We start from the raw sequence: 12,286 nt of genomic DNA, 5'->3' as shown, positions 1-12,286 counted from the left end.
ATATCTCCTAAACTGTATAGGTTTAGGAGATATTTCTTGGACCTACAGGTAAGCCTTAATCTAGGCTTTCCTGTAGGTCAAAGTGGTTTGTAAGGGTTTACAACCACTTTAAAATCTGTATATCCAAAGTAGAGATTTCCCATCATTTCCTGTCCCAACACACATTATGAGGGGAAATCTCTCTACTGGGGCCACAGACTGCAGAAAAAAAAAGAACTCAGGGCTTTGGGTCATTTCCCAAATGGTTGACTAAAAATAAAAGGTTTAGGATATTGTTTGGTTTTAGGCATTTCAGATTCTAGGACAGAGTAAATGCATTTGTCTCCTTTAATTGGTGCAAATTGCTTTAACCTCTGATTGAAACGTCAACAGCAGCTACTCTATTCCACGCCAGCTCTGACTTATTTGCAGAACTACATTACTCAATTGTATCACAATGTCCTGAACCGCCTTTTGGTACAGGGTGTGTTTCTTTTTGGCAGCGTTAGTTACTAAGAGTAGGCCTGATTTCACTGGATTTAAAAATGAATTTAACAAGGCAAATTAGTGTAATCAGTAAGTGAGCTTGAGTAATTAATGAATTAAAATTGTATTTTTACAAATTTGCCCAGCAATGGTAATTTAAAATACATGTAAAATTAATGTTGAAGTTTACAAGTGCATCTCTTTAATATTTAAGCAATGCATTGATTTTCACAGCAATCACCTATAGCCTGACAACATTTTCTGAATTATATGGTGCAAATCGTCAAGCATTAACATAAAAAGTTGAAATCCAACTATGTATTATATGAGCCAATTAGCATGAGACATATTTATAACTTAAAGTGAAACTCCGGGAAATGTTTGTATTTTTTTATTGTGAATGGTCCAGAGAAGTTATGGTCAATCCTTTGCCAAACATGTCCAGAGGGTGACTGGGGTTGCTAAAAATTTTATTTTTATTACTTTGGTAACTGAGCTTTCACAATACAGACTGACAGTTCTGGCTTGTGTACAGTAAAATATAGCATGGCTCGTCCTCCCTTTTCTTCTTCCTCAGTCTTTTACAGAAAACCTTGTATTTTTTTCAGTAAATACAAGGCTTTCTATAAATAGGTGAAAGGAGGGGTTCGTAAACCATGGGATCTCCTCTCAATCATTCACAAAAAGCTTTGTATTCAGTAAAAAGAATTGCTGAAAAAAAAGGAAGAGGGGAGCAGGCAAACACATTGTACACTGTACATAAGCCTAAGCTGAAGTGTGGAAACGAAGTTTCCGACATAATACAAATAACAATTTTAGCATTCCCAGGCACCTTTCTGAACATGTTTGACAAAGGATTGATCGTTCTGGAGGTCTGTTTTAAAGCAGACCTTGTCCAGACCCCCTCCCCTGTAAAAATCACCTGCTGATATTATGTTCGAAAGATACCCACAAAGAAAAAAAAAGTTTCTTTAAAAAAACAATGTTATACTCACCTTACCCACATCTCCTGCATCACTAGGCTTGACATCACTTTTTTCCCTGGGAGATTCCTGGGTAATGCATAATTTCATGAGAGAACACTCCAGTCCATTACAAGATGACGAGTAAGATAAGTATGTGATTTAACTTTTATCTTACAGGTATGTTGGACACACCATCAGGAGACAATTTTTTTTTCCTGACCTGCAGCCAAAACACACTGCTCTTTAGCAGACACTTGGGAAAATAATTTTTAGCACTGTCATGCATTGGAATATGTATCACATTTTCAAGTGCAAAGAACCCCATGGTGACTTAGCACCATGCGGTTCAGCGTGGCCGCGATTTAAAAAAAATGAACGGGGACGTCTTTCCCCATGTTTCTTGCAGGTACAGCAGCTTATTAAAATTAATGGGCTGTTGTGCCATGCAAACGAGCACCCAAAACCCACAAAAGTGTGAGCCTACTCTAAGTGAGAATTCTTCAAACTTCCTAATATCCTTTTACATCCTGTTGAATCTCTGGGGCAGAAAATAAGTGGAAGTCCTCTAATGGGACATAGATAACCCTCTACTACATCTAAATGTCTTAAAAAATGTACTCACACATACACTTTAAGAACATTATTTTTTTTATTCTATCTCAGAGTGAAGTGAAAATGTTAAGTAAATGCAACCAATGTACATCACAAGTAAAAACCATAGATAAGCAATTAAAATAACAAAGTTTGCTTATAAGAGATTAATTAATAATCTGCTCATATTGGAAAAATATGTAATTTTGTATGTTTTGTTTGCAGAACAAAGTGTTCTGAAGACGACTGCGTTGTACGTAGAACCCTTAACAGGAACAATAGTGTTTACTCTGAGTAAAGGTGTGCATCAATCGATTAATTGCTTAAAATGGACCGTATGGAGCTGCAAAGAGTCAACAAAGATCTTGATGATGATAGCAACAGTGGAGACAGCATTGAGGATGGATATAGCAAAGATATGGATTCTGAGAAAGCTACAATAAACAGGTAGGATGTTAAGCTATTATTGCTTATAATTATTAAAGACCAGTAACTGGGATTTGATAAAACGTGCAATGTGCTGATGATTGCTTGAAGTGGATCTACCGGTTACTTTGCAGGTCTGTACAAATACATTTCTGATTTCACAATATATAGAAATAATTTACTTAAAAAAAATAAAAAATAAAGTCACAAAGTGTATATTATCACAGAGTAGTAACTCACAGGTTAGAAGCAACAGAGGCAGGGGTTGATTTGTGTGAGATGTGTGTACACAGCCAAGAACATAAAGGCTGCTTTTCAAACACACTCATTTATAGGTCAGCATCTTTGTCCAGGAGATAAAAGCTGACCCTAGATGCTATTTGAATGAAAATGAGTGTGACCTTCTCAGGAGAAAAGATGATAAAAGCATTGGCAAAGGGAGTACTGTGAGCTCTTGTATAGGTAATACATATCTATATGCATTACTGCATGCATGCAGTTAAAAAGAACAAATATATTTTATTCCAGATCAAATTCACCTTGCTGCAAATTATACTGATTTTATATATATATATATATATATATAGATAGATAGATAGATAGATAGATAGAGATAGATAGAGATAGATATATAGGTCTATATATATATATATATATATAGATATATAGGTCTATATATATATATATATATATATATAGATATATAGGTCTATATATATATATATATAGATATATAGGTCTATATATATATATATATATAGATATATAGGTCTATATATATATATATATATATATATATATATATATATATATATATATATAGATCTATATTAAACAATAAGAGAGAAAATCTAAAAAATGTGCTTCCACTGTTTCTCTCACCTCAGTACTAAATAGTTTCAAAACTCAACATAAAATAGGAAGAAATAGGAAAAAATAGGTTTACACCTAGGACAGCAGCTACTTAAAAATGTACGTAAAAATAAATAATCAGATTATTAATAATTCTCAATCTACACAAGTAAATTAATTCATTTAAAAATAATCTAAGCAGCGCTCCTATCAACTCTACATATTTAGCATAGTAGATTCATATATACTTTCACATGGATAGGAATAAACCAAAATAATTAATCAATAAAACGAATCACTTGCTGTTACTATATAATTAGTCCAACATTATAGGCTCATTATAGATGAATTTCTGGTGAGTTTAACCCCCTGTGGGAGTGTGGAGCACCGTGTGGAGGAGTTTGTGTGAAGTGCACTTAGTTTTCTTCTATACTCACTGGAGTCACTCACTACGGCCCTTTTTATGGACTTGTTTACCTCCTTAATCTTTGCTGCATTTAGAGCACTGGAACTATTGGACTAATTATTTAGTAACAGCAAGTGATTCGTTTTATTGATTAATTAATTTGGTTTATTCCTATCCCTGTGAAAGTATATATGAATCTACTATGCTAAATATGTAGAGTTGATAGGAGCGCTGCTTAGATTATTTTTAAATTAATTAATTTACTTGTGTAGATTGAGAATTATATAGATCTATATACACACAAAATCCATGGAGAATCTGGTTCTGATCAGGGGATTACTTGTTGGGAGTAGTAAAACTGATGGCAGAAGCATAAGGAGCTACCAATGACAATGCCTGGGTAAGAAACCATAAATCAAGAGTAAAAATAATGTGAATATCAAAGCAGAAGATCAAGCAAGCACAGGACAGAGCAATAGCAAAATCATAGAGGAATGAGAACATACTCTGAGCCAATTATCAAAGAAAGGGTCTTCATTTTATCCATACAGTTGGATAAATTGAACACAGATTTACTGAACCAAATGATAAATGCACTCCTTCAGCAAATCAACTTCAGTGTATTCACTAGTACTTAGTTTCTTACCACTCAACAAACTCCTTATTTCTAGCATGTTAGGCATCAGGACCAATAGTGGGAACTACGTGGGAACTAATGAGAGGAGAAGAGAGTTGACAAGCTAACAAGAAACTGGGGAAATGCATGGTCCTTTTTAAAGTGGTTAACCATAAATGCAAAGTCAGGGGAAACAGTTTCAGTTCAGTCAGCATTTTTAAAGTTGCCGAGTATGTACCAGAACAGCTGAGTCTTGCCCACCATTTTGCTTTAAATGCTGGGCATCTACATGACATGTATTTGGTCTAATGTCCAGTTCTACGGTGACCATCTACCAATGAAAAATTGACAGTGAACTGGAAAAAAGGAATTTCCCTTTGGGATTAATAAAATATTCTGAATCTGAATGAATATGTTGTTCATGTTAACCATTCCAGTTCCAGGTTTAATTTTCTAATTAACAATTAGAACAGAACAAGATAGCTTTAGGAAATATGATGCTGTGGATATTTTACCCATTTTCTCCAGAGAATGACCAAATTGTGAAGTTTTAAAAGCAAAAGAGATTAAATTATTTTATTCTTGAAACATATCTGCTCTATGCTGCAGCTAACAGCAATGAATACATTGGTTTATGCTTAGCATTGTAGTGGAATGCCTATGTACTCACCACCTCAGATGCAGGGGTTGTCCCTTTAATGCTATTTCCCGCAACTCTGGAATCCTGGACATGCCCGTGGAAGTTATGTTCTTTAGCTTCAATTTCTTAGCAAGGGAAGCTGGACAAGTGAGCTTTAGCCAATTTAGTGCCAGAGCACAATAACCTGCTGGTTTTTCAGAAGACCCAGCAATTGTGGGGTGCACCTCCCCAGTTGCTATTAGAGCACTCCAGTTCCAATATAGTGGCCCTTTCTCCTTAGGAATTGGATCCCTTCAGCAATTCACTTATATTACTAGAGTTACCCTGGACTTCGCTGTGAGAGATGGGGTTTGTGAGGATAATCACAAGTAGATTTGTTCTGAACTGTTTTACTGAAGTAGTGATTCTCAGCTGGACTTTCTGCTGTCTTTGAAGACTATGCTAAGAGCTATTGCTGTGAAGAGTCCATGTCTGTGTGGCATTCATAATCTTTTTGTATTATTCTGTAGTATAAACATGCCCCTTTGCATTTAACTTTTAAACTGGAGGTTACAATCCAATATCTAATCATTTGGCCAGTTACCTATTCTGTTAAACTCTGTTCCCAAATCAAATATCATTTTAATAATGACTACAACTCTCTGGCGTGTTTAGAATATAAAGAAATTCAACCTTTATTTCTGTATAGTGGAAATACCTGGCTTAGATGAAAAAGGTACTGCTATTTCATTTTTAAAAATGTAATTTACTTGTTATAATGTTTTTTTATAATTCACATAATAATATTATTGTATACTGATATTTCTAATGCAGTCACTATGTTGGGGAAGATGATGCCGAAAGTCAGAAGTTTCTAACAAATGGTATAGGCGGAAAGAATAAACTGGATGAATATGCAGATGAGCATGTGAGTATTATTATGCTGAATCATATTAAAAAAACTTATATTAGTAATTTTATAAACTGTATATTGTCTTTTATAGCCACTGCAATTTATTCTTACAGTTTGAATCCGGCCTACTCGTAAAATCAGTACGAAAAATCTGGTACAAACACAATCCGGTTTCCTAAATATATAATTTAACCATGATTTTTGTAACTGAAATACCAGTCTTGCATTTCCCTTGTGAAACACTGTCCTTAACCCATTGACCTCACCATCTACGTTGCTTTGACATAGCAGGCCTCAGCAAATGTAGAACAGTGTCAATAAGTTTATATTGTGTGTAATTATTAACTCATAAATGCAATGAAGCTCTGAGTACATTAAAGCTAATACTTACCAGAAGATTGAGAAATCTGTGACCTGCTGGCATGTTCTCTCTGAAAGTCTCTTTCCCAAAACTGAAAGCACTATCTCTCTTTTTATTTTTACCAAAAAGCATCCTGGGACCACTTCATATGGCATGTCAGTATTCAACTTGAGCAACGCTATCATGGGCAGTGGAATTCTTGGGCTCTCCTATGCAATGGCTAATACAGGCATTATACTGTTTGTGTAAGTAAAAATGTATTAATTAAAAAAAATCATCACTAATATAAACTCTTTATATTACTCATGTCTCTTTTAAATCAAGTGCTTATACAACTCATACTGTGAATCATACCCTAGTAAAGAAAAAATAGTGTTGGTACTCCCTTCATAATACTTATCTGTTGTATCAATGATGATGATAATAATAATAGTAAGAATAATAACAACAATAACAATAATAAAAAGATAATAACCTAAGGCAAGGTTTTTTAACTATACTTCCTCCAGATGTTGCAACGGTTCTTTGAGCAATGAGCAATTTCTGCCTTTCAGATAATTTCACATTGACAACAATGATCTTTTTAGATATCTGTAAGGGAGAGGTTCTTTTCAATTACCACAAATGTAAGGAGCATCCTTCGCAGTGATAATCACACTAATGTTTAATGAGTTGTGGATATAGTCATTTTTAGCAGGGGTTCTCTGGGACTGAAAAGTTATTTCAAGGGTTCCTCTGTGTTTAAAAGGTTGAAAAAGGGCAGCATTTAGTTAGCTTTATGTTAGAAGGGCATTAAAGGAACTTTGCTCATCTACCCCTTATATGGATAACTTGGCTTAGTCACTAAGCCTGGTGAGCAAAACGCATCAGTGGGGCATGGCCAATGAGCCACCAGACAGTTCTCTGACTTGACACTTAGTTCTCTAAGTTTCCTGTGTATGATCACAGAAACATTACTCTTTAACTTAAAGCTAACCCCTGACCCATAACAAAACAGACCCCCTGAACTTACCCCTAACCCTTAAACCTAACTTTAGCACTTAAACCAAATGTTTAACTCCGAAATTTTACTGAATCAATAATACAAATATAATAAAACACAATAAACCTGAACCAACTTAAAAGGTATGTATAGCCCAAACATTATTAGTGGTGAAAAACCACAATCTTTGTTATGTTGTCTCTGCTGGAGAGACTTACCCTCTCTACTTTTATCCTAGTGACCACTGTCAACATTTTGGAAAGTTATGGAAAATTTTACATTTTTGCCAATGTTACCAGGACAAGATGTGAAGGAAAATCTTTCAATGAGAACATGTTATAGTGACTACTGTCTAATTGAAGAGATTAGCTTTTTTGTTCAAATATTATTTCACTGTAATGAAACTGTGCTTGGTCTTATAAATCTGTGAATCTGACATTCACCAAACAACAGAGGGCACAGATGGAATGTGTTTAGCACAGTGGGAACTAAAAATAATACTGGGGTGATCAAGGGTAAGGGACAGCAGGGATGGCATTGTGGGGCACATTTTCAGGCACAGGTGACAAACTCAAGGGCTTATTGAATTGAGGGAAAGATAGTAGTAATCTTAGAGAGTGTGAAAGAGAGGCATTAGATTCAGGGCGACAGAGGTTGGGTGCTGTGGGCTGCACAGATCGAAGGAGTTCTGTCCTCTCTGCTACAGACTGCTGAGACAAGGTGAAGGCAGAGATGATGGGGGTGCAGCAACTGGGAGGTTAGCAAGGGCCACATGAAATAGCCTAGAGGGCTGAATTTGGCCTGCAGGCCTTGTGTTTGACACATGTGCAGTAGTCAATAGTTGAGGCAGATAGGTCTTAAACAAACATTTTGCACCCTTTCTGCTTTGTATTGCCCCAGCCAATTCTGGGTATAGTTTTTATTTTAATTTAAAGTTAAATGCAAGACATAATTATTTATCCTTGTTTGGATATAATGGGAAAGGCTTGGAACCACTGTCAATTTTATATTGCTATATCACTTTTGGTGAGGATTTTCTGCACTTCCTGTCCTGTAGCAGTTGTCACCAATATATGAAATGATTGGAAAACCCTTTTTTGGAGAAAAGTACAGCAGAAAAACATAGAGTGGAAAGTGGAGAGGATTAGAAATAATAATGAAATAATCAGTGAAATCTTGAAGCATACTTGCTAACCTTCCCAATAACTAAACCTGAAGCTAGACATATATAGGTCATAAGGCCAAGACTGAGTTGTGCAATGTCATCAACCCCTATCTCTTCAATGCATTTCTGTAATTCCAGTCTGTTAGGCACACTCTAGTCTGCTAATAAGAGAAGTATCCTCCTCCAATGTAACTTGTTTCTTTTATTAAATATATACAGTATAATTATATAATTTAGCAAAGCAATACAGAGACTTGAGCATATTTTAATAGATTTGAATATGTTGCTAGCCCTTTTAGACTGTTTCTTATACAGTATATCAACAACTACCTTCTTGTGAATCTGCCCCATTCAAGGAAATAAACAGAAAAAAACAATGCACTATATTTTTGGCTTACCATTACGTCTTTTTTTGTAAAAAGTATTGTCCTCCCTCATTTTAAACATAGTGAGCTGCAAGCAGTTGACAACACTCAGTTGATACTAAGCATTAATATTCTAAGAACAAACATCTCCTATGTAATGTGGGCTACATTCTGTTGAAACATAAGTCAGTGCTGCTCATTAATCACTTACAAGTTCCCTTCTGAAGCTCACATTCCATAATGATCATGTGTATAGAACATGCTCTCTACTTTGAAATGACAGTCAAGTCTAAACAAATATGAACGGAAAGAACTTACTCTATGTATGCATGACTATAATACACACACACACACACACACACCCACACATACTGTTCTGTATAAAGTGCACAAAAAAAGATTGTTCTGGTTGAAGTTGGGCTATAAGTTACAGCATCTTGTGCTAATGAAATCAATAACAATTTTACTACGCCACCTATTCATAGTGATTTATGTGTACAAGCATGAGATAACAGAATGGGAGAATTGCTGTTTGTTTAACAGGCTGTAACTTTTTCAAATTTCATATTACTGCGTCATTTTAACTACCGTATTTATCGGCGTATAACATGCACTTTTTTCCCCTTAGAATCAGGGGAAAATCGGGGGTGCGTGCTATACGCCGATCCCCCACTGTTTCTAACCCTTTCTGCCATTCTCGGCGGCATTCAGGTATTTTCAGCTTCACTCGGCCGATCTCGACTATTTTCAGCCACACTTGGCCGGTCTTAGCGGCTTTCAGCTCTCCGAAAGCCGCCGAGACCGGTCGAGTGTGGCCGCAAAATAGCCGAGAACGTCCGAGTGCGGCCGAAAATACCCGAAAGCCGCCGAGAACAGCTGAGAACTACTGAGCGCCACTGAGATACACAGGACATCCTCTCTGTATCTCAGCGGCGCCATTTTTAAACGGCAAAGACACTGACAAGGCTCCAAATGACTGACAAGGCTGCAAATGACTGAAAAGGCTGCAATGCAAGGCTGCAAATGATTGACAAGGCTGCAATGGAAGGCTGCAAATGATTGACAAGGCTGCAATGGAAGGCTGCAAATGACTGACAAGGCTGCAGTGGAACGGTGCAAATGACTGACAAGACTGCAAATGACTGACAAGGCTGCAATGCAAAGCTGCAAATGACTGACAAGGCTGCAATGCAAGGCTGCAAATGACACTGATAAGGCTGCATTGATGGTCATTTAAATGTTAGTTTTTTTCCTTAAACTTCTCTCCTAAAAGTTTTTTCTTTTAAATTCTCTCCTAAACTTGGGGTGCGTGTTATACGCCGGCGCATGTTATACGCCGATAAATACGGTAATAATTTTGTGGTCTTACAACATCGTACCCAAACAAAATTTACCCTCAAATAGAGCTTTCTTTTGGTGGTATTTGATCACCTCTGCGTTTTTTTATTTTTTGCGCTATAAACAAAAAAAGACAGACAATTTCGAAAAAAGCTACATTTTTTACTTTTTCCTATAATAAATACCCCCAAAAGATATATAAAAAAAACGAATTTCTTCCTCAGTTTAGACCAATATGTATTCTTCTACATATTTTTGGTAAAAAAAAATCATAAATAAGCGTATATTGATTGGTTTGCGCAAAAATTATAGAATCTACAAAATAGGGGATAGATTTATGGCATTTTTATTACTTTTTTCTTTACTAGTAATGGCAGTGATCTGTGATTTTTTTTGGGACTGCGACATTTCAGCGGACAGATCGGACACTTTTGACACTATTTTGGGACCATTGACATTTATACAGCGATCGGAGCTAAAAATAGCCACTGATTACTGTATAAATGTCACTGATAGGGAGGAGGTTAACACTAGAGGGCGATCAAGGGGTTAAATGTGTTCCTTCAGTGTGTTTCTAACTGTAGAGGGAATAGGACTGGGGGAGGAGACTGATCGCTGCACCTAAGTACTAGGAGAAGACGATCTGTCTCTACTCCCCTGACAGAACAGAGATCTGTCTGTTTACATTGACAGATCTCCGTTCTGTCCTTCTCAGGAGCAACCGCTTCCCCTATATTCCTTAAAACGCTCACCATACAGCTATGGCGATTCACGCAGGAGTGCCATACTGTCGTCAAATGATGGTGAATGGTCGTAAAGTGGTTAAAGCGGACCTCCACCCTGAAGTGGAAGTTCCGCTCATCTGATCCCTCCCCCCCTCCGGTGCCACAATCGGCACCTTTCAGGGGGGAAGGGGGGAAGTTACCTGGATAATCCAGGTATCTGCACCCACTTCCGGGACAAGACCGCCGCAGACTGCCGCAGACCGCCGCAGATGCCCGGCCCCCCGTTGTGTTCTGGGAAACACACAGTTCCCAGGACACAGCGGGGACCAGCAGAGACGCGCAGCGCGACTCACGCATGCGCAGTAGGGAACCGAGCAGTGAAGCCACAATGCTTCATTTCCCGATTCCCTGACAGAGGATGGCGGCGGGGGCAGCAGAGAGAGGAACGATTGCTCGTCATCTGCCGCTGACATCGCTGGACCCTGGGACAGGTAAGTGTCAATTTATTAAAACTGCAATATTTGTAGCTGCTGGCTTTTAATATTTTTTTAAAGGTGCAGAACCACTTTAAAGTGGAACTTCACCCATAACAGTTTGATAATAATTCGTGTTCTTGAAAAAAAGACCATACATTAATAATTATGCTACCAAAATTGGTGCGTGCCATAAAATGCCTCTAGCATTGCTCCTGATTCTTCTTGCTGAAGGCCACCATTTTTTGTTGAAGGCCAGAGCAGTCACTTCTTTATTGGAAACTCTCCCCCTCTTATTGGTCTCAAACACTTTATGTCACTTTCTGCAATTAAAGTATGTAAATTTCCAGCCTTGATTATATGTCTTGGCTCAGATAGAGAGGAAGGCTGACAGAAGCTTTACAGTGCTGAAGCTCACGGGTTGCCAATGAGGGAGAAAGGAGAGACTATCAACAAGATAAGATAAGGGACTGTCCTTGTTTAACGCTAAGTTTAAGGCCGGCCATACATGATTTGAGTCTAACCATTAATGGGCAAGCTGAATGTACCAAGTTAGCTGCTAGCTATAATCTCTGTCTCCTCTCAACGGGGATTAAGGTGCCTAGTGGTTTGTCATTTTCATTTAAATGAGCTATCACTTCAAACAAAGTAAGTCAATGTTCTTTTCAATTCAGGGTGCTTCTTCTTGGAGTTGCCATTTTATCGTTATACTCTGTACATCTCCTGTTGAAGACAGCAAAGGAAGGAGGTAAGGAGTGTGACAAATAACTGGAACAAACAGCTAAAAACACAGTTAACATGTGTATATGTGAACTGTTCAATTATCCAAATGATTTGCAGATATATTTAGATAATCATCAAATAATTACATATCATATATCTCAATAATCCCATATACCTTGTACACTACAGAGCCAGGAACATGATTCCACTATTTCCTGGTTCTGTGTTACATCTACCATTTCTCTGGACAGGGAATCAGTGTGGTGATGCTAGTTCCTCACCCAATAAGCACGCTGGAGGT

At 37.2% G+C, this 12,286-nt stretch overlaps 1 protein-coding gene across 2 annotated transcripts in view; it reads left to right on the top strand.

The window, feature by feature from the left end:
• Positions 1–12,286, top strand: part of SLC38A4 (solute carrier family 38 member 4) — a 118,129-nt gene that overhangs the window by 71,476 nt on the left and 34,367 nt on the right. For both annotated transcript variants that reach the window (XM_077473063.1, XM_077473062.1), the window contains exons 2-5: positions 2,247–2,468; positions 5,775–5,868; positions 6,344–6,459; positions 11,937–12,010. In XM_077473063.1, coding sequence (XP_077329189.1) covers positions 2,350–2,468; positions 5,775–5,868; positions 6,344–6,459; positions 11,937–12,010 — 403 coding nt within the window. In that variant the 5' untranslated portion in view covers positions 2,247–2,349. The remainder of the gene's footprint in view (positions 1–2,246; positions 2,469–5,774; positions 5,869–6,343; positions 6,460–11,936; positions 12,011–12,286) is intronic.

The sequence above is a fragment of the Lithobates pipiens genome, unplaced genomic scaffold, assembly GCF_037356315.1.
Source record: "Lithobates pipiens isolate NorthernLeopardFrog02 unplaced genomic scaffold, aLitPip1_a1.2 Scaffold_8, whole genome shotgun sequence".
Classification (NCBI taxonomy): Eukaryota; Metazoa; Chordata; class Amphibia; order Anura; family Ranidae; genus Lithobates; species Lithobates pipiens.
Note: the sequence above shows the minus strand (reverse complement) of the source record. Positions and strands in the feature narration are given on the sequence as shown.